This window comes from Aureobasidium pullulans (assembly GCF_000721785.1).
Source record: "Aureobasidium pullulans EXF-150 unplaced genomic scaffold scaffold_2, whole genome shotgun sequence".
Classification (NCBI taxonomy): Eukaryota; Fungi; Ascomycota; class Dothideomycetes; order Dothideales; family Saccotheciaceae; genus Aureobasidium; species Aureobasidium pullulans.
This window is the reverse complement of record NW_021941022.1, coordinates 1,440,144-1,467,236: the sequence shown is the minus strand read 5'-3', so window position 1 is coordinate 1,467,236 and position 27,093 is coordinate 1,440,144. Positions and strand designations below refer to the sequence as shown.

At 50.9% G+C, this 27,093-nt stretch overlaps 11 protein-coding genes across 11 annotated transcripts; 6 read left to right on the top strand and 5 right to left on the bottom strand.

The window, feature by feature from the left end:
* Positions 1 to 232: 232 nt before the first annotated feature.
* Positions 233 to 587, bottom strand: M438DRAFT_342314 (uncharacterized protein). Its single transcript, XM_029904726.1, has one exon. It carries the CDS (start codon positions 549 to 551, stop codon positions 339 to 341), a length of 213 nt encoding a protein of 70 aa, XP_029764956.1. The 5' UTR covers positions 552 to 587; the 3' UTR covers positions 233 to 338.
* M438DRAFT_394360 (uncharacterized protein) lies at positions 233 to 4,293 on the top strand. Its single transcript, XM_029909159.1, has 2 exons — positions 233 to 1,468; positions 1,522 to 4,293. The coding sequence occupies exons 1-2, from the start codon at positions 550 to 552 to the stop codon at positions 3,924 to 3,926; spliced, it is 3,324 nt and encodes a 1,107-aa protein (XP_029764955.1). The 5' UTR covers positions 233 to 549; the 3' UTR covers positions 3,927 to 4,293.
* A 220-nt stretch (positions 4,294 to 4,513) lies between these two features.
* On the bottom strand, positions 4,514 to 5,460 carry M438DRAFT_362054 (uncharacterized protein). The gene is made up of 3 exons (XM_029907555.1): positions 5,004 to 5,460; positions 4,802 to 4,947; positions 4,514 to 4,747 (listed from the first exon to the last, which is right to left on the bottom strand). Exons 1-3 carry the CDS (start codon positions 5,363 to 5,365, stop codon positions 4,677 to 4,679), a joined length of 579 nt encoding a protein of 192 aa, XP_029764954.1. The 5' UTR covers positions 5,366 to 5,460; the 3' UTR covers positions 4,514 to 4,676.
* A 1,244-nt stretch (positions 5,461 to 6,704) lies between these two features.
* On the top strand, positions 6,705 to 8,058 carry M438DRAFT_311381 (uncharacterized protein). The gene is made up of 2 exons (XM_029902465.1): positions 6,705 to 7,100; positions 7,152 to 8,058. The coding sequence occupies exons 1-2, from the start codon at positions 7,036 to 7,038 to the stop codon at positions 7,801 to 7,803; spliced, it is 717 nt and encodes a 238-aa protein (XP_029764953.1). The 5' UTR covers positions 6,705 to 7,035; the 3' UTR covers positions 7,804 to 8,058.
* A 1,131-nt stretch (positions 8,059 to 9,189) lies between these two features.
* M438DRAFT_342309 (DUF221-domain-containing protein) lies at positions 9,190 to 12,825 on the top strand. The gene is made up of 3 exons (XM_029904725.1): positions 9,190 to 9,642; positions 9,705 to 12,575; positions 12,635 to 12,825. Exons 1-2 carry the CDS (start codon positions 9,541 to 9,543, stop codon positions 12,528 to 12,530), a joined length of 2,928 nt encoding a protein of 975 aa, XP_029764952.1. The 5' UTR covers positions 9,190 to 9,540; the 3' UTR covers positions 12,531 to 12,575; positions 12,635 to 12,825.
* A 203-nt stretch (positions 12,826 to 13,028) lies between these two features.
* On the top strand, positions 13,029 to 17,156 carry M438DRAFT_265773 (uncharacterized protein; the record flags this gene model as incomplete). Its single annotated transcript, XM_029900052.1, has 3 exons — positions 13,029 to 14,733; positions 14,929 to 15,213; positions 15,262 to 17,156. The coding sequence occupies 3 exons, from the start codon at positions 13,029 to 13,031 to the stop codon at positions 17,154 to 17,156; spliced, it is 3,885 nt and encodes a 1,294-aa protein (XP_029764951.1).
* A 977-nt stretch (positions 17,157 to 18,133) lies between these two features.
* Positions 18,134 to 19,206, bottom strand: M438DRAFT_402579 (uncharacterized protein; the record flags this gene model as incomplete). The annotated part of the gene is made up of 2 exons (XM_029909601.1): positions 18,134 to 19,123; positions 19,180 to 19,206. 2 exons carry the CDS (start codon positions 19,204 to 19,206, stop codon positions 18,134 to 18,136), a joined length of 1,017 nt encoding a protein of 338 aa, XP_029764950.1.
* A 688-nt stretch (positions 19,207 to 19,894) lies between these two features.
* M438DRAFT_331636 (uncharacterized protein) lies at positions 19,895 to 20,829 on the bottom strand (the record flags this gene model as incomplete). Its single annotated transcript, XM_029903422.1, has 2 exons — positions 19,895 to 20,740; positions 20,803 to 20,829. The coding sequence occupies 2 exons, from the start codon at positions 20,827 to 20,829 to the stop codon at positions 19,895 to 19,897; spliced, it is 873 nt and encodes a 290-aa protein (XP_029764949.1).
* A 478-nt stretch (positions 20,830 to 21,307) lies between these two features.
* On the bottom strand, positions 21,308 to 22,767 carry M438DRAFT_91729 (uncharacterized protein). The gene is made up of 2 exons (XM_029910394.1): positions 22,436 to 22,767; positions 21,308 to 22,377 (listed from the first exon to the last, which is right to left on the bottom strand). The coding sequence occupies exons 1-2, from the start codon at positions 22,460 to 22,462 to the stop codon at positions 21,325 to 21,327; spliced, it is 1,080 nt and encodes a 359-aa protein (XP_029764948.1). The 5' UTR covers positions 22,463 to 22,767; the 3' UTR covers positions 21,308 to 21,324.
* A 269-nt stretch (positions 22,768 to 23,036) lies between these two features.
* M438DRAFT_331634 (uncharacterized protein) lies at positions 23,037 to 23,689 on the top strand (the record flags this gene model as incomplete). The annotated part of the gene is made up of 2 exons (XM_029903421.1): positions 23,037 to 23,234; positions 23,285 to 23,689. The coding sequence occupies 2 exons, from the start codon at positions 23,037 to 23,039 to the stop codon at positions 23,687 to 23,689; spliced, it is 603 nt and encodes a 200-aa protein (XP_029764947.1).
* Positions 23,690 to 25,770: 2,081 nt separating this feature from the next.
* On the top strand, positions 25,771 to 27,006 carry M438DRAFT_311373 (putative endoglucanase E1; the record flags this gene model as incomplete). The annotated part of the gene is made up of 1 exon (XM_029902464.1): positions 25,771 to 27,006. One exon carries the CDS (start codon positions 25,771 to 25,773, stop codon positions 27,004 to 27,006), a length of 1,236 nt encoding a protein of 411 aa, XP_029764946.1.
* Positions 27,007 to 27,093: the final 87 nt, after the last annotated feature.

Below are 27,093 nucleotides of genomic sequence, written 5' to 3'. Positions count from 1 at the left end.
TCGAGGCATGCTAAAACCGCCTGCAAGCGCGCGGCCAATGACATGACGGCTGTAGCTAATGGGCATTTAGCGTCGATCGGGGGCAGTTTGCTTTGGAGAGTTTCGTCACCAACAGCCCTTCTCCCACTGTCCTCGTCTCACGAGTCTTTGTGTTCTTTCCGAGTCATCTATCGTTCCTGTCCTCTGACAGCAACCACTCATACACATCTATCCTATACCCGTCCTCTGTGAAGTCTGCAAACGACCATTCTCAGGTCGACTGATTTCAGCGTGGTAAGTCTGCATGCATGGATTGGCTTATCGCGGATCTGCACCTTAGATACCTTGTGGCAGAAAAGTCATTGGCGAGCCCTCGCTGCTGCTGGGAAAGGCACTGGCGTTGAGCGGACCAATGAGACATGTGGCGGTGTTGCACGCTTTCCTTTTTTGATATCTACACCCAAGACGCCATATCTCCAACATTCAGGTCGCAAGGCCAGCAGGACTGATCGATTACTACAGTGTTCTCCTTGATTCCACCATTTCCTTGCCGTTACACGAGTAGCCAACATGAGCTCCGAACAACCCAAAGTGCCTCCGCGTCCGGCCCGCACTCAGGAGAGGCCTTCAGACGTGGTTGCGAATGCTCCAATAATTCCCCCTCGTCCCCAGCGTCGTGACAGATCCGTCTCGCCCATGAGAGGAGAGTACATGCGTTCTCCCCTCAACGACGTCCCCTTGGCCAGCCCCGATACCAACGGCAAGATGTACAGCCAGCGAAATCTCTCGGCCCAGGATCTCCCTCCCCGTCCTCCGAGTGTCAGCCTCCCTTCAATCGGCCAGGAAGGCATGGAATACGCCAACCTCGAAGAGGAGGATAATGCAGCTGCAGAACAGCACAGAAACATCTCTCCGGACTTGCCCATGCATGCTCCCACGGCATCTGTGCCTCAGTCAACTGCCAAATCCAGAATCCAGACAGTCACTCGCACCGACTCGAGTCAGGCTGCGCAACATGGGATTGGCTCGGCTGCACCCGCTGTACACCCATTGAAGGCCAGAGCCAGTTTCAGTCGCTCGAACCTGTCCTTGTCTCAGGAACCCACCGAGGAAGATGAACACGGCATTCCTGAAATCGGCCTGCAGGTGCCCATGCTGAAATATGCTGGTGACGTCCAGGCTCCTACACCAACTCCGTCCAAGGCAGGCACGCCGAGTATCAGCTTCAATGATGCATCCCCACGTAACCACCACCGCAAGCGTAGTTCGCGTCAAGAATTCCACGGTCCCCCTGGCAGTTATGGTCTGCACGGCCATCGTCACGACCCTAAGGACCAATTCGAGAAAGCCTGGTACGCCAAGCACCCCGAAGAGCTGGTCAAGGAGCACCGTCCTTATGATCCTGGTCATGCTCCTGGTGACTGGGCTTTGAGCAGCGACGATCTCAACAAGCTAGTCCAATCAAACTCGGGCCGTGGTCTCGGCATGGGTATGTTATGGAATTTGTGCTCTCTCAAGACTTGATGGAACTGACATCTTTAGGCACTTCCCCTGCTGCTATCGGCACACCAGATGAGTCGATCGGTTTCATGGCCTCGGAAGCCTACACTTCCCGTATGAACTCGCCCAAGCCTCGCCCGGATTCCCTGTCAGGTCTACACAAGCGTCCCTCGAGTGGTGCTCAACCCGCCGTTGAATCTCCCCTCAAGAAGGAGTCTTTCGGCCAGAAAGAGATTGCACAGAACGACCACGCCTTGGAGAGCGAGGTTGAGGACGAAGTTATTCACATTGACCCACCAGCCCACCGCCACAGCAAAATTCACGGTGGCGGCTACGACCCTCCCACTGTGGATCTTGGTCCTGAGGGAGGCAACACTTCTGAGAAAGGCGGCTGGGTCATCGAAAACGGTGATGGCATGCCTATTTTGGCCTCTGATGAGGTCGCCAAGAACAACCCCGAAGCCGTATATTGGCAACCTGCCGTCTCGCCTCAGAAGGAGAGAAAGGGCAACGATTATTATGATGCCTACGCTTCGGATTCTTCGGCAACTGGCCCATCTCGCAGACGTAGTGGTGAGAAGCTGAGAACTAGCAGTGGAGGCAATTTGGCACGATTCAAGTCCCACGAGGCTCAGCCTTCTGGTGCTGGCACCCCGCTTGAGGAAATCGAAGAATACGAGCCTCTCTTCCCCGATGACGATGATAAGCCTCAAAAGCCCCTCACCGTTGCAGACAAACTGAAGCGTCCTGATTTGGCCCGTCACCACTTCCCTAGTCAAGACATCTGGGAGGACGTTCCTGAGAGCTTGCAGTATGAGGCCGAAGTTTCTGGCCCCCAGGAGCCCGAGGACCTCACAACTTCTGCAACTTTCGAGCACCCTGACAAGGAGCAAGCACGCAAGATGGGTAACAACCCCGAAGATCGCGCCGACTTCCTTTCTCAAGAGGCCAAAACGATGGCCAAGACTGGTTTCAAGCCTGGTGTCGCTGAAGAGACTCGCCCTAGCTACAAGAACCGCTTCCCCAGTAGAGACATCTGGGAGGATTCTCCTGACAGTCTCCAGCTTGAGACCACTGATGAAACATCACAGATGGAGGACGAGGATGTGTCAAGTCCGGCTGATGTCAAATCTCCTCAAATTCCTCAGCGTCCTGCTCGCTCTTCTAAGCTTTCCGAGGTTTCCACTCCCGAGCCCGAGGAGACTTCGAAGCCTCAGGTTCCTGCACGACCAGCCGGTCACCAAGGACCTGTCATTCCCGAGCGCCCCAAGCCTCAGGTACCTGCCAGACCTGCCAAGGCTGAGAGCACCCAAACTCAGGAAGCTGCATCCTCGGACAGAGGTGTATCGCCTCCGGCTGTCAAGGCTAAGCCTGCAGTTCCCGCAAGACCTGCAGGCAACAAGTTTGCCGCTCTCAAGGCTGGTTTCCTCGAGAACTTGAATGCTCGCCTTGGCTCCGGTCCCCAAGCTCCTCCCAAACATGAAGAGCCTGCCGAGGCACCTGTTGAAGAGAAGGCTCCTCTTGCCGATGCTCGAAAGGGCCGCGCCAGAGGCCCTGCTAGAAGAAAGCCTGCTGCCGAGTCTGCCGCCGCTCCTGCCGCTGCATCTGGCGCATCCACCTTTTCTATCGGAACCACATTCACCATCTTCCAGATTAATGATCATGGAGAGTTGTCGGTTCCGCTCGATCGGCTTTCACCAACCCTTTCCAAGGGTGCACAGGAGATGGAGAAGGCGGCTGCAGCAAACACCGAGGGTGCTGCCCCTGCCAACTCATCTCCAATTGCCGAGGACGAGAAGACCACACTCTCTGGTTTGCCTGCACAAGCCATTGGCCACATCGGAGACACACCCGACCCCAAGTTGTCACAGTCAACCATGGAGCGCGCATCTGCTATTCAGTCCGGTTTTGAGGCAGCGCTCGCTGACTCGGAAAAGCACGGCGAGCAGCCTGCTGATGGAGAAACTGATGTTATCCCTGCCATGGCGGACCGCTCATCAGAAGTGCCCATTCCTGGTCAATCCGCACTCTCAGACACCAGATCACCCGAAGGCCCCAAGGGCGATGTGCAAAGGTCAGAAAGCACAAGCACCAGTACTGCTGATCAGCCCGACGAGAGCATCGTCTCCAAGATTGGCCAATCCATCAACAACGCCGTCAACTACGTCTCTGAATCCGTGTCCGAGACCGTCCAAGGCAGTTCATCAACCGAAAGCAAAGCTACCACCACCGAGGAGCACACCAAACCTCAAATGACCGACAACAGCGTGCAAACCGGTCAACAAGACATCACCGTCAAAAGCCCAACCGGCGAGCAGGAGAAAATGACACTCCACCTCGGAGGCCGCGCACATCCCGAGGGCAATGTGGTGGTCAAGGACGGCGAGGAAATTGTTGGTGACATGGATGAGAGACATCGTACCGCTACCACTGGACACGGTATGTAAGTGAAGAGTGTTTTGCTGTTTTGCACAAATGGAGGGTTTTTAGAAGCACAAAAAGCTGGACAGAGTTTGGTTGGGGTGTTGATGCAATATTGTGTATTTGGGTATGGAGATTGTAATACACAGGGATGATTGTTCGAGTGTAAATGGTATCTGTTCGTTTGATTGTGAGCTGAGATGTCTTGAATTGAATTGTTAAATGCACTTGCAGCGGTATAAAGGAGACAGGCGATACCACGTTTCTTCTCTACGTTGGCGCTCGCGATGTAGTTCTTGTTCATCTTGGCGCCTACGAAGTCCCAGAAGTAGGTGGCCAGTGTTTCGTGCTCACGCTGGGCAGCTTTACCTATCAGCGTGTTTGCGATATCATCAGAAGTGCGGCTGCTGGGGTTGGAGACAGATAGTTGCGGAGACAGATAGTTGCTATCGTTACGTTCGTCTTGTATAATCGTAACAGATATTGAAGGTCCAAGGAACCATGAACGCTCGTGCGGTCTTGATTCAAGTTGGCGACCTGCTTGCACGTAACTTCCTCAGCGGCGAGTATTGAGCAGAGTACGAAGGGTCAATGCGTGCACATGTATGCGTATGCTGTGGAAAGATAGAGTCTGACATTAAAGCTGTATGGGGGATTTTGTACAAATGTCGGAAGGGAAGAAGAAGAAGAAGTTATATGCAAAGGTCGGGGGTATCGTTGATAATAAGCAGGCGGAAGGTGGTATATTCATGATGGTCCGGATGATACGCAGCACCTTACTCGCGGTCGACATAGGTGCTAGCCAGGCGTCCGAAGAAGGGCAATTCAAATCGGTCGAGAGTCTCGGCTGTCATACAAATCAGTATTCATGCAATATCAGCATGGAAATGCGTCATCTCACCATCACGGTAGGCCCTCAAGACCAGCAGAACAATCAAGCCAAGATCGCCAATGAAGAGTAGCCATGACAAGAAGCGGGACCAGGACAGCAAGATATGCAGCACGAATGAGGCGGCAAAGACAAGACTAGACTGCCAGGCGTGGAATCTGAAGTATACTATCAGCATCGTGCTACCTGTAGTGGTTGAGATTGTGGATCATACCGCACGTAGTCGCTCTTTCTCTCAAAGATCAACATGGCGACACCTCCAGCTGGCGGTAGCAGCAAATAAGGCAGACAGGCCTCGATGTCCATACGAATTCCCAAGCTCGTTTCAAAGACATAGTAGCCATCTCCTCTTAACCGCGAGCTTTGATTTGTGTTGGCAGCTTCGAGATCATCGTAGGCAGAGGGTGAAGGTAGTTGCGAAACGCGTGTCGCGGCCCATGGGTCTTCAATGCTTGCTTGTGCGCGAGGGGTGACTACTGCAGGGCGGGGTGACGAGGTTGATGTGCGGAGTGGTGGTGACAGTGCGCGTGTTGATTCGGGAGGGCTGCTCTGATACGGCGCGAAGTTGTGGGCCATGGTTGCTGTGTCGAGATGTGACTTTTGGAAAACCGAGAAGATGTTCTAGAAGAAAAGAAGCGCGTCAAGAGAGTTTTGTTTGTTGCTATCTGGTATGCCTTGGAAACACCGTCACCGCTGCTTGTCCAAGGCCGTCGGAGCTTTTGGCCAGCCCGTGGTTTCTCCGTCTTGGTGAAACGCACCGCTCCTTCTCGAACAACTCTTCACCGACTCAGCATGAGAATGAATGACCTAGTGCTCTCTCAATTGACACGTCCATATCGGACTTCAAATCGTGCATCTCGATCTATGTCTCTGCGACATGGCGGCTTCTTGAAGACCTCGGCCCGAACTTGACGTCGACATCACGAAACCATGCCATCTCACGAGCCCGTGGCCAACGAAGAACCGACTGTAAAAATGCAAAATTAAATGTATATTCTAGACAGCCTCCACTAAGAGCCTTTCAGTAGTGAATTGGAAGCCATCCCCGAGTCCGACCACCTGGCGAGATGCCTGTGTCAAAATGCACAGTTGAATTCAACTCGGTGTAGCTTCCACTGAGAGCTCATTAATGCACTTTGAACCTCACTTGTAGGTCATCGTTCGGGCCCTCGACGTGTTTATCTCCTGTGGCACTCCCAGCGACAGTATTGTCGTCGAAATCTTCCATCAAAAGGCACGAACCAAAGTGATTTTGGCGCGATGTCCAAAGAGAACTTCTCGATCTTGTATGCTTGCCCCTGAGTCCACCTTCACTGACGAACTTCACTCTGATATCGGGACTCACTCGCATCTACTTGACGTTCACTCCACCACCCAAGTCCTGTATAAGTTCCCTTCTCTCTGATCCTCTTCCTCTTCCTTACACCACGCCCATACTCTTACGCGTATCAACCATGGCTCCTTCTGACATCATCGAGACTATCTGTCTCACCTTTATCAACGACGATACCTGGCCCGTCTTCATTTTCCCCGACCACTCTGTACCCGATGACGAGATAGCGCCGAGACCCAACAAGCAAGCTCTTCCAGCATTCGTCCTCGCACGCGAGGAGTTCATCTGGCGCGATCCAAGTGAATTGCTCGAGTACGACCCCAAGTTGCCCTACGACCACTTCCAGCCCGCCAAGACCAATTACGAGATCCAACGCGAAAAGGCTTTCAAAGAGGCCAGAGACCTTCGTTCTATGGATTACTACCACAGTTTGGCCCTCAGAAACAAAGTCAAGAAGGACCAAGACAAAGCAGACAAGGAGAAGGTGAAGCAAGAAGTCACCATCGACGTCGAAGACAGTGACGATGGGGACACGTTTGTCAAACCGTCGAAGCCAAAGCCTTCTAAGGCCATCTCCTTGAGCTCCGACAGCGACGGTGATCTTCCTAATCTTCCTGCAATCACTCCACTCTCCAGGAAACGTCCTCTTTCATCTATCTACAAACGCCCTGGCCTACCTTCTCCCAGCCCAACTCCAAAGCACAGGAAGTTGTCACCAAAGATTCCCACGCCTAAAACCCCGTTCGGAGAAGAAGACGACGACAGCGACATCAATCTTCCAACCCCACGAACATCCACGCCCACAAAGCAGCCGGCTTCTAAAAAGAAGGTCGTCTCCAATTGGAAGCCCAGCGGCAAGCTACCCAAGATAGCCCCAGACGATTACGTTGCTAGAAAGCAACTCGAGCTAGCCATGATCAAGAAAGGCGACGGCAAGGAAAAGCCCGAAGAGGCTGAGGTTATCGTGCGCGTCAAAGAGTAAGTCCTTCAATAATGTCGTTGGACATGGGGAACTAACAAGCTATACAGCCCTCTCAAGGTCAACATCTACGTTGGCCAAGAAGAACAGCTCTTCATTGTCGATAGAGCTGTCATCCAGAATTACTCTCAAGTCATGAAGCACATCAAAGGCGACCGCCACACGGGTTTCGAGATCAAGAATTCTGTCTTTGAGAAGTGGCAGCCATCCGTCTTCGAATCCGTCGTCTCCTGGCTCAACACGGCCGACTACAAGCCCCGTCTGATCGAAGGCAAGCACCCTCATCTCGAAGACATCAAGAGCGTTGGACAATTCGACGAAGCGGCCGAAGCAGCAAGCAAGCTCTGGAACATCGCTCGCAAGCTCCAGCTCACCGGCCTTCAAGAGCTTCTCTATCGCAAGATCGAGGTTCAGAGTCCCCTGTCCACCAACACCCTTCTAATCATGACGCGTTTGGTCTTCTGGAACTGCGCTGATGAGACCGAGATTGATAACAAGATGCGCGATATGCTAAAGCTCGACGTCGCCAAGCGTCTGCATGAAATTCTGGAGGAGGATGCCATGCTGTTCAGCAGAGTTATCAAGTCTGAAGTTGAGCTTGCCAACTATATCTGGCAGTATCAGGCTGAACACCCCTGGAAGGAGGCCGATGAGCACCTCTCCGAGGGTGACGGCGACGATGACAGCGATGATGAGGATTGAGAGCACGAGGGGAGTCGATAACACGTTGGACGGAAGGAGGACATCATGGTTTTACGACCGGCCGCGTCGCGCACCGGGTCAATACGAAGAAGGATAGCAGGCGAGTGACTGATTGCCTTAACTAATATTCACAAGTTGTCAATACTCAAGGCTCTCACTGGACAGTGACCAGTAGTCAAGTACCTTTTTGCATTTTTACAGCTAGTTTACATAGCTACTCGGTAGCCGGGATAGGGACTGAATAATCATTCATGCTAAGCTCTTTCTGCGCTCTCACTGGACATTCACGAGTATCCAAAAATCATTGCGCATTTTTACATGAAGTTACCATGATGCGACGGCAGTCGGGAGTAGCACCACTTTCACGATCAATGTGCTCTCTCTCTGTGGACAGTGTCGCGTGCTCAAATTCAACTCTGCATTTTGATGCCTATTTCCACGCGTAGTCGCTGCAGCTGGAGCAAAGCCATTTTCATCATCGCTTTACCGTCGTTTCTGTTCTCTCTTTGGACCCTCACCGAGACTTGAATAGGTCCGTTCTTGCATTTTCATAGCTACCTGTTGATGCCATCACAGCATCCCGGGAGCAAGCGCAATGATCACTACATTCCGGAAGTGATCGCTCCGTGGTGCCTGTCGATGAACGGCTCTCCTAGGTACACAGCCACGACCGTTTGATAGTCAGAAATGCACGATGACATGCGCTTTACCAGCGGAACATTTTCTGGACGGACGCACGACACAGACAACAAAATAAAAAAACATTTTCTTTTTTGGACCAATCGGCAAGTGCGAACGCACTATACGCATGCCAAGCAGCTGAAAGGATTGGAGTGGATGCATGGAGAATAGACAAAGAAGGAAGGAGGTTCCCGAGGCGGGGCTGCTGGGCTGCTCGGACTTTCAGCCATGCGGCGGGCTCATGGAGACATGGCGGCTAGAGACACCTGAATGAGGTGGATGGTTTGGACGAGACCAAAGGTTTTGTTCGTTAGAGTTGTTGATGTTGGGGAGTGTTGCTGTTTATAGATACGGGTTCTTGGGCTTGCGGCGCTCCGAGAGTTGGTATCAAACGTGTGAGGCTCTCTTATCGAGCGCATGTGCTTGTACAGATTGGACTGTATGATCTGAGGATAGGTATTGAAATCACAAGACATATGATTGGGAAGATGCTAGACAGAAACATGATTGAGCATGAGTTTCACTGTACTGCTTGTCGACTTGGTTTGAGTACTGACAACAGTGTAGTAGGAGCAAGCGCGTGTTGTGTGTCGGATAAGAAAGCGCATGCTGTTGATATCATATCCCGCTAGAAGAACCGCGCGTCAGCAGAAACGATGAATGATGGGAAAAGGTTCAAGGTTCGTCATGGTCGTGTCGTGGAGGAAGGGTCTTGGACATCTGGAACCGAATGATGACCTTGGTGTCCCTGGTGCCTTGGGCATGTGGTTTTCCTGTCTCTTCTGCCAAACTTTCTTGTGTCACACACACAACCTACGCTTAATTTGTTGAGTGTCTGAATCTCTTTGTCCTACTCGAACAAGGCGATTTCTCAAAAACCACATTCAATCGTTTCAGACTCGCCGCGGCCTTAAGCTAACAATACGTCCGCCCCCTCCACGGTCGCTCAACTTCTCTGCATAACACTCGCTATTGTTTTGATGCTGCAAGCCACCTGCATCTGGCGATCAACGCGCATCTTTTATTGAGCATTTTACTCCAATACATCCGGCTATCATGGAGGAGCCGACAAGAACCATCAACCTCATTGCTCGACAGACGACACAGAGCAGTCTCGATGCCTTCGTTTCCTTGCTGTCAGACCCCTTCGCACAGTCGGCAAGTTCTCAACCCCGTCAATTGGACTCGGACTCAGATGTAGCTAACATGGGGATTTGCAGATTGAGAAGAACGCTTTCTGGTCTGCCTTGGGCACTTCAATCGGTGGCTCGGCCTTGATCGCCTGTCTATTTTGTTTCGCGCGTCCATACAACAGCGTCGTCTACGCCCCTCGCTCGCGACATGCCGATGTCAAACACGCCCCGCCGCCGGTCGGCAAGGGTATTCTGGATTGGGTGTCACCCGTCATCAAGACAAAAGAGCAGGAATTGGTCGAAAAGGTTGGCCTTGACGCCACCATCTTCTTGCGATTTGCAAACATGTGCCGAAACATTTTCACATGCATAACCGTTGTCGGCTGCGCAATCTTCATTCCCATCAACTTGTACGAGCATCGTAGCTCCATCAAGGGAACAGAGGCAAAGAACTTCTTCATCCAGTTGACCTCCCAGGGCGTGCAAGGCCCATATCTGTGGGGCTACGTCCTGGTGGCGTGGTTTGCCAACTTGACCATCGCCTTCTTCCTGTGGCGCAACTACAGGAGTGTCCTTCGCTTGCGCAGAGCCTACTTCGATAGCCCCGAGTACCAGAAGAGTTTGCACTCTAGAACTCTCCTCGTTACCGAGATCCCTCGAGGTCTACGAACCGACGAAGGCCTTGTCAAAATCGTCACCGAAGCCAAAGACACTGGATCGAACCCCCGTACCGCTATCGCACGCAACGTCAAGGACTTGCCAGAACTCATCGAGGAGCACAATGAGACGGTCAGAAACCTCGAGCAGGTGCTCGCCAAATACCTCTCAAACCCGAATAAGCTGCCGCCCAAGCGACCAACATGCTCCGTCAACAAGTCGGACCAGACCTACCGCAAGGGTCAGAAAGTTGATGCTATCGAATATTTGACCGCTCGTATCAAGGAGCTCGAAATTCAAATTAAAGAAGTCAGAGAATCTATTGACAAGAGAAACGCCATGTCATACGGATTTGCTAGTTATGAATCTATCGCCGATGCTCATACTGTCGCATACAAGACTCGTAAGAAGGGTCCTCAAAAGACATCGATTCGTCTGGCTCCCAGGCCTCATGATCTTATCTGGAAAAATTTGCCCATGACGAGCAAACAGAGAGGCTGGCAAACATTTGTCAACAACATCTGGGTCGCTGTTCTGACTGTCGTCTGGATTGCTCCTAACGCTCTCATTGCCATCTTCCTTTCTAACTTGTCTAATCTGGCTCTTGTTTGGCCTGCCTTCGCGACCACATTGGTCAACAACCCGAAGACTTGGGCTGTAGTGCAGGGTGTAGCCGCACCTGCTCTCACCTCTCTCTTCTACTATTTCTTGCCTGCCATCTTCCGAAAGCTGAGTAACAGCGCTGGTGATTTGTCAAAAACCAGCAGAGAACGCCACGTCATGCACAAGCTCTACACCTTCTTCGTTTTCAACAACTTGTTCTTGTTCTCACTATTCGCAGCCATCTGGGGTTACGTAGCTGCAGTCATCAGCAGCAGTCAAAAGGAAGATGCCTGGTCTGCTATCAAGGACGGCCAGCTACTACAAAAGGGCATCAGAGCACTCAACTCTGTCTCGACTTACTGGATTACCTGGCTTCTGCAACGCAACCTCGGTGCCGCAGTTGATCTATCTCAGTTTGTCAACTTGGCTTGGGGATCGTTCTCTCGTCACTTCCTGAATCCCACTCCTCGTGAGCTGATCGAGCTCAGCGCACCACCAAAGTTTGATTACGCCGGATACTACAACTACTTTTTATTCTACTCGACAGTTGCCTTGTGTTTCTCGTACATCCAGCCTTTGGTGCTGCCTGTTACGGCATTCTACTTCTGGATTGACTCTTACCTGAAGAAGTATCTGCTTCTTTACGTCTTTATCACCAAGACCGAGTCTGGAGGTCAATTCTGGAAGGTCTTGTTCAACAGATTCATCTTCCTCACTATTTTGTCCGATGTTCTGGTAGCTTTGGTTTGCGTTGGAAACACAACTTTCGGTTACACTGAGTGGCTGCCTAAGGTCTGCACCATTGCTCCTTTGCCCATCTTCATGTTGGCTTTCAAGTGGTGGTGCTCGTCCCACTTTGACAGCAAGTTGGCCTTCTACACCACTGGTGTCACTGCTGCAGACACTGAGAACCCGGCTGAGATGAAGACTAGACGTACAGACCGTGTTGGTGTTCGTTTCGGCCACCCCGTGCTTTACAAGCCTCTCATCACTCCCATGGTTTCGGCCAAGTCAAGACATCTTTTGCCAACCATCTACTCGGGTCGTACAGCAGAGGTGGACATTCCCATGGCCGGCTACTCAGATGTTTACATGGATACCATGTCGCACGACGAGCCTGGCAGAACAGCAAAGGGCGAGGCTCCCGCACCTTTCGAATTCGTTTCCGAGAACCAAATGGACTTCGAGTTCTACAAGAACAGACCCGAATTCAGAGATGAAGCAGGTGGTGAGGGTGAACTTTACGGTAGACCTCAAGACCAGGTCCGCAGAGGATCACACGGAACATTAATGACACAAGACGGCACCGTTATGACCGGTTATGACAGCCGCAGAGGCTCCAGCGACTCGAACGCAACAAGAACGGGTGATGAGATGGGAACGACATATCCCAAGGGCTACCACCAGACACCCACCGCACTCCGCGATCAGAGCCCCGCAAGCAGTGTTCGCTCGATGGATATTGGTAATGCCAATCGCCGCAACGATGACGAACATCTCTTGTCTGGCGCAGCAGGTATGGGCAGAAGCGGCATTCCCGCACCCACGCCCGGAGGCTATGGACCTCTAAGACTAGGCGAGATTCACACGCCTGGAAGCGACCAGGAAGACACGAGTTATGATTATTTCAGAAGAGGAAGAGGACTCAATTGAGTGACCTTGACGTAGGATAAAAAGAATTTTTCACGCATAGATTGGGTAAGGGACGGGGTACTTTGCATCTAGAGGGATTACTCTAATGGTTGGGATCACTATAGACATGATATATCAAATGGGCTGTCTCGCGATGGCATTGCTTAAAAGATTTTGAATTGTGGTCTTTGAAGTTTCGTGATGATGCTTTACCTGGATAGGGTGAGGATGAAATGATGTATTGTAACGGACTGTTTCATGTGAAACTGAGTTGCCGTGCATGTACGAGTAGCTGTACTATAAACATTGCAGGATGTTGCTCACAAGACACGCGACGCGAGGTGTGACCCTGTCACCGTCACAGGGCATTTGGAATTTTGGATGATGTCGGTTCCCCGGACTTTTATAGGCACAAGGACGTCAGTCGCGCCTGTCAACAAGAACAAAAGCGTGTCTGCTTGGTTGACAGATATTCTTATCGCATCCTCGCCGGTGTCGAAGGAGGGTTCGGAGTTGGGCATGTCATTAATAATCTATGTCGCGCACTCGGGCAGCAAGGTCGTCGCCGAGCCGACTAAGGTGAACAGCCTCGACGCCCTCCGAGCCTGGGTCCAGCGCACGACACACATAGCACAGAACAAGCAGGTCTTCCTGACCACCAAAGGCAAGGCTGTGAGGCCGCAGACGCTGCTCACCGAACCCGAAATCTACGTCTTCGACTCCAGCTCCTTTTCACCCCACAATACCAACCTCTCCCTCATCTCGGACCCATCTCCTCTAAACCCCGACACACCGCCCGACTCGATCGCAGACCACAACCAGCTGCAATCATGGAACGATCTGTTTCGCCGTCGCCTCGAATGGGCCAGGACTTTACGCTCGCGATACGCCGACCTGATCGAAAGCACCCAGCGATACCAGCAAGAGCAGGCCATCATCGAACAGAGCGTCAACGTCGCAGTCATGAGTCTGCAACTGCACATTCGCTCCACCGAGCAGAGATACCACCACGAGGAAGATTGGGTCGAGAACCTGCTTAAGCAGCAGGAGGCACACATCGATAGCTGGGAAAAAGATCTCGATCGTCTGCAGCACATACCCGCCAACTATGACTTTGCTCGCTACATCCAGACCGAGAGTGCTGCGTCGCTACACGAGTCCGATCACACTTCTGGAAGCACCTTGCAGAATTTTGTACAAGTCGACCAGGTCAGGCAGGCTGCCTCATCCGCACAAACTATCATGACCAACTTTGCACAAAGAGTCTACGACATACAGCAGTCCCTGCAAACAACAGCGAGAGATAGTGACTCTCTGCTTTCTGCTGTTCAGACTGTAAAAGATAGTCAAATCACCAATACTGAGGAGCCATCCAAGCTCCTCGAGGAAGTCGACGTTCATGTCAGTAAAATGTCTAGCGACCTGGAACACATCAAGTCTCTGCCGAACAATGCTCAAAATACTGCTCGTGCTTCTAAGATGGCCTTGTTGCACACTCGAAGCTATCTTCCTCATTTTGATGATCTCTGTCATGATCTCAATGCTCTGGTTCAGCAGACTATTCAGCAACGAAACAATGCCGCCCAGAACTTCTTGCACCATATGCAGACCCTATCGAGTATCGAATCTCGCCTGGCTCAAGTACACTCTAGTCTCAAGACCTTGAATATGTCGCCGACTGATGAGCAGGTGTTTGACACACTGAATGTCTTATCCAAGCTTCCATTTGTCTATGGCTCTCTCATGATTGAGGCCGTGCGTCGTCGCGAGTGGGCTGACAAGATGAAGGCTGACTCTGCCACCCTTGCAGAAGAAATGGCTACTTACCAGGAAGAGGAGGAGCGTCGTCGAACCAAATGGCTTAAGTCTGTGGATGATGTCGTCAAGCCCGAAGCGTTTGAAGGCAAACCTCTGAGCGTGGAGGTGAACCTCGAAGGCGACGATTTGGAATGGCCTCTCGTGCAGAGACAATCACTACAAGACTACATCAGGGTCTTGACCGAGCTAGATTTGCCAAACATCGTCGTGCAGAACCTATCAATCGCACTCAAGGACCTCGACCGTCCTACGAAAAAGCAGATCAAGCATGCCAAGACGTTCAAGAACGGCAGTATGCACGAAGCCGCTTTTGGAACCACTTCTCTCATGCTTCGAGGTGAGGACGAGTACAAAGTCCTTAGAGAGGCGAATACCAAGCTCGAAGAAGAGCTCAAGGGACAAAAGAGTCGCGTACGAAGACTTGAAGACATTCTTCACCGCCATGCTCATATGAACCGACCTACCACGGGCGATAGTTTCAGGCCGTCGATCGAACTGGTTTCTGACATGGTCACTCCAACTCCGCCATCACCGAGACCTTCTGAGGAGTACGTGAGACAAACTCCTGGTTCTAGACGCCCCTCCTCAAGTCTGGCTGCAGAAGAAGGCAAACTTGCAAAACGCATCGTATCGCTGGAAGCCGAGCTTCATACTACCAAAGAACATTCTCTTGCGCTCGAAAGAGATGCTGAGACCAGGAAGCAGAAGGACGCCGATGGCCAACGTGAGATTGAAGAAGCTGTTTCCACGAAGAAGGATATTATGCAGAATATGGAAGCTCAGCAGAAAGAATTCGCAGACGAGCGTAGAGTTCTGGAACAAGACCTGGATCACGCACGCCACAGAATCGAGGAGCTTGAAGATGAGATCGACAGACTACTCGGCAGTCGTGATCAAGAGGTCTCTGGCATAGACGCCAGGACCAAAACCTTAGAGGCTGAAATTGAGAGGTTGAAGAGCTCTGCCGAGGAGGTAGAGATGAAACACAAGTCTGATCTTGAAGAAATGCAATCCTCCCACAAGAAACAGCAGGAAGAGAATTCACGCCTGAAGGAGCAGTTGCAAGCCGCCAGGAAGGACCAAGATGAGCAGAAGCAATACGAGTCGGATAATTTCCGAGCTCTTAAGGAGACTCATAAACATCTCTCACCCACTACCGCACCTCCGGAGAAGTACATGGACCTCGTACCTGCTCTAGAAAACCTGGCACAGAAGTCTGCGGACCATGTTAGAGAGTTGAACGATGCTATTGCGCTTGCACGGTCCGAGTCCGAGTCGCTTCGAACACAGGGAAATACCCAAAGGACCGAGCTGAAAGCGGCAAAGGCCAAACAAGCTGTCACTGAGGCCGAGCTCATTCGTCTGCAAGACGAAATGGAGGCTGAAAAAGCGCATGCTGAATCTTTGGCCAACTGTCTCGAAGACGAGCGTGAGCAATTGCGCAAGCTTCGCTCAAAGTTTGCTGATGGGGAGACCGGAGCCGATGTACTTCGTCAGCGTGTTACTGAGGAGGAAGGTAGAGTCATCCAACTTTCGGAACAGCTTTCGGATGCGCAGACCCATGCCGCAAGTCTTGATGTCGAGATCATGAGGGTTCAAAAACAACTCAATGATGCGAAGTCGACGGCTGCGTTTGTTGAAGAGCAACTCAGGCAGCGTGGCGTTCGTGCAAAGGAGATTGCACAGCGTTTGTATGCGCAGAACGCACGACTTTTACGTCTCCTCGAGGCCTTGGGCTTCGTCGTTTCTCACAAGGATGGCAACATGATCATCGAACGCGCTTCCAAGGTCACCGCCAGTACCACATTCGATCCAACTTCGAGCTTGACTCGGGCCATATCTATGTCATCACCCCCTCCGACACGCAAAGCATCGGTGGTCCCAGACGATCCTTCATCGCTTACTTTCCTCCACTGGACCGAGGCCAGTAATGCGAAAGATGAAGAATCACAATACGCTGACTACATTGATCACGTCTCGCTCTTCAGTACTGATATCTTCAGCGAAGCCATCAGTAAGCGTCTCCGCGACTTTGAGTACACTGCTCGCAAATGGCAAAAGGAGGCACGCGGCTACAAGGAGAAGAACACACGCCTGCAGGCCGAGTCTTCGGCAAAGATTGCGGTTAGAGACTTCAAGGAAGGCGACCTTGCCTTGTTCTTGCCGACTAAAGGCCAGCGGACTGGCGCATGGGCTGCCTTCAACATCAACGCTCCTCACCACTTCTTGCGCGAGCGTGAAGGTATGGTTCTCAACCGCCGCGAGTGGCTCGTCGCACGTATCTCGAAGATCGAAGAACGTGTGGTCGACTTGTCAAAACCATCTGCCTCATTTGATGGTCGCAGTATTGGTTCAACAAGTGTGGATGCCGCTTCTCTTGACGAAATGAACGATAACCCATTCGATCTTTCCGATGGCTTGACGTGGTATCTAGTCCATGCTTCCGAAGACAAACCCGGCGCTCCCACAACCCCAGGATTGGCCAAAAGCACCGTCGCGAGTTCCTCCGTCGACGCCAAAGGCAGCATACGCGCCATGAAGAAGAAGAGCGATCTCAGCGAAGCAGCAAAGACACTTAACAAGAGTCTAGACAGCCGACGCAGCAGCTCAAACTCGAAAAAGGGGCTCACCGCAGGATTCCTAGGTGAATCGCTCAGAAGGGGTGATAGTGGAAATAATGTTGTAGAAGGGACACTGAGGAGGAAGGGCAGTGATAGAGGGTTGGGGATTGATTCTTCCGCTGCCACGGCTGCTACGTCGCCGCAATTGGAATCATCACAGCTACATCAGCAAGCTCAGGTGCGCAAAGATCTTCTTTGGGGTCCTTGATTTGTGCATTTTACACACCAGCGAAATTACCTTACCCTTACACAGCACTCCTTTTTATCTTACACTTCATTCGCTTTTGCCATCTTTCTCCTCCTCCCCTGCCACCGTTCGTCCACCTTGTTATGCTATCGTGCTTTCATGCTAACACGTCTTCCGTGACAAAGCCCCTCTTCATCTCCCAATCCCAACGCATGACTATGCCGCCGCCTGCCTCGGCTTCGGAACCGCAATCGTTCCGCTCCGCCAGTCCTTCCAAGAGTATTCGATCGCTGGCTCAGCATTTGCAACATCCAGGTCCTGGTTCGCGATCGTTGTCGCCTACTAAAAGCAGAGTTCACTCTTCGCCGAGGAAAAGAGATGATGGTGGTGGAGAGGTGGCAGGAGGGGATGGCAAGGACAAGGATGGCAAGGATAAGGATAAGGATAAGAAGAAGGGGTTGTGGAATCTTTTCAATGCCGAGTATGAAATTTGAGGGTATGATGGAGGTGTGGGTGGATTGATGGAAGTGTAGGATACTTGAAGATGGGAGGTGGAGTGGGATCGAATGTAGGATAGCTCTTTCCCTATGAGAAACACTTGTTCGCCCTGAGCGTTTAGAACTTCTCGGCTGACGACTTGACGATCACTGGAAGTTGCATTGCATCGTTCGTTCCTCCCGACGGTCTCATATGTGTGTGTTGCTCCCGCCTCAAGACTTCTGTCGTCGTCTGTATATGGACTTCTCTTGTTTGTGGTTTTCAGACTGCGAGTCACAATTTACGCGGTGCATTTGGGCATGATGATTGTTCAAAAATACTGCGTCTCTCCACTGCTACAAATGATGCCGAAAAGTGGCGATCCTCCTTGGGTATGATACAATGACCAAAAGCACCCCGAGAAAAAAAAAAGAGAACAAAGCCACCGTCGCAAAACAAGTATGCAACCCCAACCGGACCTTCACATCACGTCCTATTCTGAGTAACTTTGACTTCCACGCTCAACGTCGGTCGAACATCCTGCACACCATACCTCTCAGCGACTTCTTGTCCCGCACATAGGCGTGAATCTCCTCCTCCAAACAACGAACGCCACGGTTGATGTCTCCAACAAGCTTCTCAAGCCCGATATTCTGCACTTCCAGACCCTCGATCAAGCCACCAACGTATTCGTTGAATTTTGCGATGACATCCTGCTGAAGCTCCAACTGATCGTCTCTTTGGGCTTTGATGTTTTGGTTCGAGGAAAAGGTGGCGAGGAGACGGTTCACTGCCAGACGCTCTTGAGTGAAAAGCTCTAGATTGGAGTCGGCGCTTGTCTTGAGGAGGTTTTCGCATTCGGCGATGAGTGAGTGGTTTGATTTGAGTAAATCGCGGAGGGAGAGGCGGAAATCTTCGGTCTGCTTGCTCACGGTGATTTGTTGGTCTGAGGTTCGCTCGCGGAGATCTTTGAGGATGGGAGATGATCCGATAAGTTTGTTCAAGACGGTGATGAGGAGGTGGAATGGGACCATCGAGTTGTGAAGTTGATTTGTGAGGAATTGTGTCTTGTCCAGGGCAATGTGAAGATTGGTTGCTGCATTGCGTTTCTGCGTCTTCAGGTTGAGCAGGCGGTACTTGGCGTATGCTTCCATGTAGCTATCAATTGGGCAGGGGTCTTCGAGACTAGTTGAGTTTTGTGAGGCAGAGACTGTGGTAGGCTTGGTGGATGCGAGTGAAGTGTCGAGTTCGGAGTTGGGGGAGGAGGCCTGTGATCTCAGGCTCTGCTGTTCTTCTTCTTCGTTTTGGTCGACTGGGCGAATGCTCCAGGTTGCCTCTCGCTCTTTTTGTTTCTTCTCGTCAAGGGAAGATTCGTAGATCGTGCTCAACACTTTGTGGCTCAGGCGCAAATGCTGCGGCTTGGAGAGATTGGGAGTTGCTGGTCTTCCATTGTTCAGTGACCGAGTTGAGGACTGGTTTGTTGGTATAGAATCAACGCGCAGTGGGATTCGCTGAGGTCGCGTCAGGATTTTGCTCAATAATGTTACGGTGTCCGGTAAATACTAACACTCGTGGGCTGCTGATTTGTTGCCATTTTTGGTGCGTGTTGGCCCCTGAATCCAGACGGTATCACAAGTGGGCAAAGACGAAGACGTGCAAGCGATGGCCTGTCTGTTGAAAAGATGCGAGGTGAGAGATCGGTGCAAGCTTTCAAAAGACGACGTGCTGTTGACGTGAATCAGAAACAGAAAGACGTGTCAAGCTTTGTTGATATATACAACACGAAAAGATGGGAAATTGAGTCGCCCGGCAACCAGACGACGGGCTCACGACCAGCTCGCGACGATGACATCTCCCAGGAAGACATCAACCCAGGGTAGCAGACTGATGCAACGCAAGATTTGTGCCATCCTCGTGAGTACTGCGAAGGAGATCCGCTTGGTTGTGATATATATGCTGAACAAGAAATTGATTCAGGGGCAACACTTCTTATATATCTACGCGAGTGGTTTTCTGGCTCAGAGAAAACTCTGGTGGACATTCAAGGAAGACACATAGATCTAGAATGAGACAGAATGAAAAGGCAATGGGTCAAAGATGCGAGACAATGGAGACTGGTTGGGTAAGCGACTCTGCGATCGAAAGTTTGAGCCCACTCATCCAACATCCCGATGACTATCCAACTTTCGACATACAAACGATGCAGCTCCGCTCTCTTAAGAAGCAAACACAGACAAGCTAACAACATCTACCATCTGTATCCAAGCAAAGATCTGGCGAAGCTAGTGGAAACAATTTAGTCTACCCAAAAAGCCCTTGCTGCTTAAACTGTCTGTCCTTGGAGGCTCTGTCATCGCTGCCTCTGCTGCTTTAACGTGGCTCTCAAGTTCATTCAGGTGCTTGATCAGTCGATCGTTGAAATTTTCGAGGGCACTAAGAAGGGGTGTGAGACGAACTAAAAAGCAGACAAGGTCTTCGTTCTCTTTCGATAAGTCCTTGTTCTGCAGTGCTTTTATGTTGCTTCCGGACTCATGATACTCCGTGTCGTTTCTGAGATTGACTTGAAACTCGGCAATAAGGGTGTTGTTCGATGTAAGAACGGAGTTGCTGGCATTCACAAGTCGATCTCCTTGTTCGGTAAGGCTGGAGTTCTTCTTAACTACCCGTTGACTGCAACGCTGATGAGGTACTCTATCTTCGGCAATCTCGTTGAGGAACGATAGGGTAAATTCAGCGTTCTTGATATCTCTGATAAGAGATTCGTTTCTCTGGATGATGGTGTTGAGTAATGTGCATGTAGTAGATCGTCGAGCTCTTCTTTCTTCCACGAGATGCTCTAGTTGAGAAACTTTGGGCACAGTGGACAGGAGCTCAGAGATCTCATTCGTGAACTGTGGCTCGGAGAGCAAAGAATTTACTGTTGGACCGGGAACATTCAATGACTCCTCAGGCTCGGAGAACTCAACATTGCGGACTTCTTCTTCGAGCTGCGTGTTTTGAGGAAGTACCATGTCAGTGGCACTATCGTATGAGAATGGCGGGGCTCGAGAGATTGAGTCAGGGTACAGGCGCCTCTTCTGGTATGGTCTGGTGATTGCTTTCGAGTTCTTCACTCTTATGGGAATCTGCTGGGCAATGTCAATATGACGTGCACCAACGAAGTCGGAAGCTGTATATCGGGGTTTCTTACGCTCTTGAAAGACGATCGACTAGCCATTGTCAGCGCTGATTCTGGAGGTTTGGAAACACTGTGACATACCAAACAGTTAGGCGATCATTCTGGCGATATTTATAACACGGAACTTCTATCTACGTGGACGATGAGTGCGGTCTTGTCATGAAACAAATTGAGCGCAAGGAAGACATATGAAGTTCTATTGGATCTCACCTCAAAGCTCTTTTGAGAGATGTCTCTCATTGAGGACGATGTGTGGAACAAAAGGTCCAGAAATAAAATTGACGTCAAATTCGAAACGAAGGAAAGAGCTAAAGTGTGTCTCACAAACTCGTGGCTTCCTCCTCCGACCAAAGCACAAACGCCATGCGAAACAAACGACACTTCCTTGCGACCAACACCTGCGACCATCGGGATCAAACTTATCAACAAGAATTCGAGACCAACGCAGAGAGATAATAAATCTTACAGACAAAGAAAGTAGACTGAGACAAAGACAGTAAAAGATAGCTCAAGCGCCACACGAGAAGATTGACCTCAAATCCGGCGGAAGCACAGCAACTGGCTGGAGAGACTTGCATTCGAGCCCTTCTCGGCTATAGTTGCAACGATATCAGCTCTGAGCTTCTCAACCTGGTTTTCGATGAATCTTTCGTGCATGGAAAGCAAGCCATTGATGTAGTTGAGATTCTCGATGACAGTGCCCACGTTGTGGTTGAAGGTCTTCGAGCTCTCGAACTGTTTGAGAAACCCATCCCCCTTGGAGGCATGGGTGGAGTGTTGAGACATCGTGCTCTCTTTTGCGTGTTTGAAGGCCTTCTCGTGTTCTTCATCGAGTTGCTCCATCGAGGCCGCGTCCAGATAGAATTCGCATTCGTCAATTAGAGCGCTGTTACGCTCCAGGACAAATCGGCTAGCATTTGACAATTGGGATGCCTTCTGGGTGAGAGCTCGGTTTTGGTATTTGGCACGACCGTACAGACTCTGTGCGTGAGGGTCATTCTCTACCATGTCTCTGAGAAGTGAGACAAGGCATTCGTGTCTGGCCTGAGTGATGTTGATCTGGGTGATCTGAACTCCGCTTTCGTTCATGGCGATCTTGAGCTCTGTTGACAGGAACCACTTGGTAAGCCTCTGGTCTTGGGTTTCGAAGTCTCTCCAGGCAGCCTCCTCGTGCGAGACTGTCTCAGTAGAGATCTTCTGTCTTACAAGCAAATCTCTCGCTATGTCCTCATCGTTGGTCACGAAATTGTCCTCGGGAGTCGGAGAAGCAGAGCTTTGAGAAGAGCATTCAGGTGTGAATTCATTCAGGAGATCTGATGTGGTTTCGGATGCGCGCGTTGTGATCTCGAGTTCGGGATCGGGCAGGCTTTCGGTTGGTTTCTTTGGTTGAGGGAGCTGCGGGAGAACTTTGTCGATTGTTGATTCGTACAGATGGTCTGGATATCTGACTCTCGGCATTGTTGTGAGGATAGCATCCGCACTGCTCTGCTTCATGCCTTCCGGTATCGTGATCAGAGTTGAGTGTAAGACGCTCCAATGACGGGGGCTGGGTGGAACAGGACAGCTCGACGTGCGGATAGGAATGCGCTAGAGGTAAAACTTAGAATGAATTTGTGATGAGGTTTGTGACACACTGGTGACTTACGCTTCGAGGTGATGGTGAGGCGGACATGTCAGTGAGCTACTGTCGCGTCATGGAGTCAAGATCTTGGAGAAGGAAACGAGGTCGCGCGATGGTTTGTTGATGATTTGATCAAAGAATTTCTTGGGAGGGGGTGCGAGTAAACAAAAGTTGTTCGAGATCAGAAGTCTGGCAGCATTTGGAGTCTAATTGAGTCTCTTCCCCTATCTTGGACATTTGATAGTCAATCACCATTCTACAATCTCAAGATACTCTTCAATAGCCTGTCAGCATGGAGACTCCACCTACTGAAAGCGCGTGTCAGCTTGCATGCGCTCCGGAGGAACTGATGTTGATATCTTGGTCCGAGCATGAGTGACGGCGCCAAAGCAATTATCAGGATATTGCATGCGGAAGATGTGAGAATGGCGCGTGTTAGATCGTGCCAAGCTCGTGGTATTAAGACTTGTGTGGACTAGCGCCGGGTTGGATTGTATACTGAGTTTGTTGTTGGTTGCGATGGGCTTTTGTTTGTGCCGGTTTGCTATACAGCTCGTAACTCGACACCAGTCCCGTACGACCCTCTCATAACCTAACAAGAAACATACCCACTCCCTAAGACACGATGCTCCTCTCAACAACGATTCCAATAATATGGAGAGATGAGATCAATGCCGCCATTGAGATGCTCAACGATCACGATGCTGAGGGCTGCATTAATGCGCTCCATACCCTGCTACTTAACCCAAGGGTTCCAGAGTACTGGCGCATCCGAGCCTACGTTCTTTGCGGCAAAGCAACTAATGACTGGTACGAAGCGGAGGTAAGAGCATCTCATCAAATAGATTTATCTTTTTTCTGACCATCGAGAAGAATTATCAATATGCGGCGGAGCTCCTCTGGGCTGTTAGTCGTCGTTTGTGGCCCGCTGGATACGACGAGGATTTCGACCAGACCCTGCATACCAACCGCACATTTCTCGACGAGTTCGCCGTAGACTTGGACGCCGAGATGCCAGACGAGCTGAGGGAATTCCGCAAGAACGCCGAGAAGAAGGAGCAAGAGCAGGCTGCGGCCATGAGTGAAGAGAACGACAGCACTGATGAGGAATGGGACGAATCGGCCAATCCAAGTGATGAAGGAGAGGTCGAGATGCAAGATTTTGGCCAAGACAGCCCGCCTGGCGACGTTTCGCCATACGATCCGGAGGCAGTGATGATCGAAGCTGCTGGAGACGAGACCTGGGAGGAAGTGAAGGGAGGAAGCGACGAGGAGTGACTGGAGTGAAGCGGGGCGGCCGGGTGTGAAGTGAACGACGCGATACATAAGCAAACGTCACAAGCAGAGTCGAACTGTACGAGTAGGAGCGAATAACGAATACTTTGCGCTCCTTCCCCTTCATTTAAACACATTCGTTCTCTTCACTTTGTGCTTGTGTGGTCCAATTTGTCGCTCTCAGCCTGGCAAGGCACCCTTACTAAACACACATCAAAAGGCACAATGTTTTTGGCCCTGACGTGAATGTCCGAAGAGATCCACGAAACAACACCGCTCTCAGCGGACAGACACACGATCTTGAAAAACATCTTGCCTTTTGATGAGTAGACCGGGGGCCTTGAAGGGGAGATGGAGTTCGGAACCAGGGTTCCAAGAGAATAATCAGGAGGACACGACAGCCCAGGGATACCAATCATGGACGACACTCTCAGGATCCAGCTTGAGTGCATATCCATGCTGTCAAATTGCAAGTAGCTTTTCAAGTTATGGAAGATGTCCAGTGAGAGCTGAAATCAAATGGTCTCTCTTTGGACAACCGCTCCAGACCCGATTGCTTCTTGCATTTTGATAGCCAGTATGCAAGGGCACTCACGTTCCTGGAGGCCGATGAAGAGACCACGAAAGGCTAGGGCAATTTACCAGGACGACTCCCCTCTCAGGATTCAGCTCGAGTGCATATCAATGCAGTAGAAAGGCAACAAGGTTTTCAGATCTAGCAAAAGGTCCAGTGAGAGTCAAGAGCAGAAGGACTCTCTTTGGACATTTCAGGCAGCCCGAACTATATGTTGCTTGTTGACAGCTGCGATTCAAGGCTAGTCATGGCCGAGGAGATGGTGTAGTAGGTGCTGGTACTACTGGAGGACGAGGCATGAGCTTGTCCACCAGCAAACGGAAGCAGATCGTGATCATGCCAAGGCTCACCTGTCGATCGTACTGTGAGGCTCTATGTACGGTCCGGTATCGCACCCACCAAGCACCACAGAAAGCCCAGCTTTCACATCTTCCGTGGCGCAAACACTCTTGCATTCCGCCAACCACGAACATCAGAGCCCTTGAAGCACAGACCATCCCTTGATCACACCCACCAAGACATCATATACGTGTCAGGTTCGCAAAATTCCATGCAACAGCCACAGAGAGCCCAGCTCTCACATCTTCCGTGGCGCAATTGGCTAGCGCGTTCGACTGTTAGGTCTAGCAATAGACTGGCTATCGAGAGGTTGACAGTTCAAGCCTGTCCGGGAGAGCGTTCTTTTTGCCTTTGCTGAGGAGTGGTGGATGATCTTCTGATTGCTGGTCGAGGTTGAGGAATTTTCGGATTTTTGGAGCTTCGTTTTTTCTCCGCACTGCTTCTTCATCTCACGCACAACGCAAGCACTGTCTTGTGTTGTTCACCTTGCAAATGCTTCTGAAGGAGTACTGAGCAGGTGGTTGTTTTTCTATCAGCGGTGATTGTCGTCGGGCTTGTGCCAGTCCTGGTGGTTTGACGTCAGGATACACATCAAGACCTCATTCCAAGCATAAACTTCGCGCCCTTTGCCTCTCTATTCCCTTTGGCACGCAGTCATGGAAGAGCTCGAACAGTCGGTGTTGTTGTGACCGAGGTCTGCGAATATGCGGCTTCTTTCCAGGGCTCGGATATCGCCAACGCCGAAAACCTGACTGACCTCATGCCTTCGCCCCGCCTTTGGCGAGGTTGCATTCTCCAGCGTGCAGAAAATAGGACTGACGATCTCTACATTGGCACCGTCCAAATACTCTAAAAACACGAATTTATCCGTCTCTACTCGACATCTGCCTTGCTTTCCACGGGAGAATAGACACCGGACTGTATAGTCAACAAGAGGGGTAACTTTACCATTACAACCACTTACAGCAGGAGAGTGCTCGTTTATGGTCTTCTTTTCGCCTAGCATTGCAGGTATAGGGAGATCGTCGAGGGGATGCGTGATGCAGGCATAGATGAGAGTAGATATGATGAGGTAACTGGTAGGTCTTACGGACGCTGCTGGTGAGTATATATTGTGCTCTCCTTTGACCATCGTTTCTCCTTTGCTTTCATCAGTTGAACAAGTCTTACAATGCACATTCCACTGCTTCTCCTACCCGTCTTGGGTGCTCTCACCCAAGCCAGCCCAATCATCTCACGAGCATCGTCATGGCCAAACGCACCCTTCACCACCTCAGGCCGTGACATCAAGAACAATCTCAACGAGACAGTCACCTATGCCGGAGTCAACTGGCCCGGTGCAGCAGACACCATGATCCCCGAAGGCCTCCAATACCAATCCGTCAGCACAATCATGACAAAGATCAAAGACCTCGGCATGAATGTGATCCGCCTAACCTACGCCATCGAAATGATCGACGACATCTATGAAAACGCAGACACAAGTCTCAAAACCGCCTTCATCCAAGCACTAGGCGAAACAAATGGCACAAAGGTTTTGAACCAAGTGCTGATCAGCAACCCTTCATTCACCGAAAACACCACTCGCTTGGAGGTGTTTGACGCCATCGCCGCAGAAGCGTATACCCAACAAATCTACGTCCACCTCGACAACCACGTGTCCAAAGGAATATGGTGCTGCGGCCACGATGACGGAAACGCCTGGTTTGGAGATACCTACTTCAACGTTACGTCCTGGAAGCGCGGTCTAGCTTTCATGGCCTCCCACGCCTCTTCCTGGCCAGCATTCACTTCAATCTCCCTGCGCAATGAACTGCGCACCACCACAAACGGCACAGGCGACAATTGGGTGTCTTGGTACGAAAACATGATCCCAGCCGCCGATGGGATATACGCCGCAAACGACCAACCATTAATCTTCTTCTCCGGTTTGAATTACGACACACAATTGGGCACGATAGTGAATGGCAATGACATCGGCAACGGCACCGCATTCTCCCTACACGATCACGCCTACGCGGACAAAATAATCTGGGAACTGCACAACTATGCAAACAGCGCCACCAGTTGCGGAAGCATCAGAAGCAGTTTGAGAAATCAAGGATACAACGCCATGGAAGGGGGAAATGTGACAAACAAGGCGCCAGTGCTGTTGACGGAATTCGGGTTCGATCAGAATACTGCAAGTCAGAGTGTTTATGCGCAGTGTATCAAGGAGTATTTGACGGGACTGCCTGGAGGTCCTGGTGGTTGGATGCAGTGGGTTATTTCGGGTAGTTATTATATCCGTCAGGGTGAGCAGGATAAGGATGAGACTTGGGGATTGTTGAATCACGATTGGTCTGAGTGGCGCAACCAGACGGCAGCTGACTACACAAAGAGCTTTGTAGATGCTACTCTTGTGTAGAAGCTAGGTATGCTCATAGGAAACAATCACTATCAACACATGTCACAAGACTTGAACCAAATTAGAGATGATTTTGAAGTTGTTTCA

What these genes read in the sequence shown, in the direction of transcription:
- M438DRAFT_394360 (XM_029909159.1), top strand. Translation starts at nt 550, where the DNA reads ATGAGCTCCGAACAACCCAAAGTGCCTCCGCGTCCGGCCCGCACTCAG. An exon ending in GGGCCGTGGTCTCGGCATGG is followed by an intron (nt 1,469 to 1,521) that starts GTATGTTATGGA and finishes TGACATCTTTAG; the next exon opens with GCACTTCCCCTGCTGCTATC.
- M438DRAFT_342314 (XM_029904726.1), bottom strand. Translation starts at nt 551, where the DNA reads ATGTTGGCTACTCGTGTAACGGCAAGGAAATGGTGGAATCAAGGAGAA.
- M438DRAFT_362054 (XM_029907555.1), bottom strand. Translation starts at nt 5,365, where the DNA reads ATGGCCCACAACTTCGCGCCGTATCAGAGCAGCCCTCCCGAATCAACA. An exon ending in AGAAAGAGCGACTACGTGCG is followed by an intron (nt 4,948 to 5,003) that starts GTATGATCCACA and finishes AGTATACTTCAG; the next exon opens with ATTCCACGCCTGGCAGTCTA. An exon ending in CTTGAGGGCCTACCGTGATG is followed by an intron (nt 4,748 to 4,801) that starts GTGAGATGACGC and finishes TTTGTATGACAG; the next exon opens with CCGAGACTCTCGACCGATTT.
- M438DRAFT_311381 (XM_029902465.1), top strand. Translation starts at nt 7,036, where the DNA reads ATGATCAAGAAAGGCGACGGCAAGGAAAAGCCCGAAGAGGCTGAGGTT. An exon ending in GTTATCGTGCGCGTCAAAGA is followed by an intron (nt 7,101 to 7,151) that starts GTAAGTCCTTCA and finishes CAAGCTATACAG; the next exon opens with CCCTCTCAAGGTCAACATCT.
- M438DRAFT_342309 (XM_029904725.1), top strand. Translation starts at nt 9,541, where the DNA reads ATGGAGGAGCCGACAAGAACCATCAACCTCATTGCTCGACAGACGACA. An exon ending in CAGACCCCTTCGCACAGTCG is followed by an intron (nt 9,643 to 9,704) that starts GCAAGTTCTCAA and finishes GGGGATTTGCAG; the next exon opens with ATTGAGAAGAACGCTTTCTG.
- M438DRAFT_91729 (XM_029910394.1), bottom strand. Translation starts at nt 22,462, where the DNA reads ATGTCCGCCTCACCATCACCTCGAAGC. An exon ending in CCTCACCATCACCTCGAAGC is followed by an intron (nt 22,378 to 22,435) that starts GTAAGTCACCAG and finishes TTTTACCTCTAG; the next exon opens with CGCATTCCTATCCGCACGTC.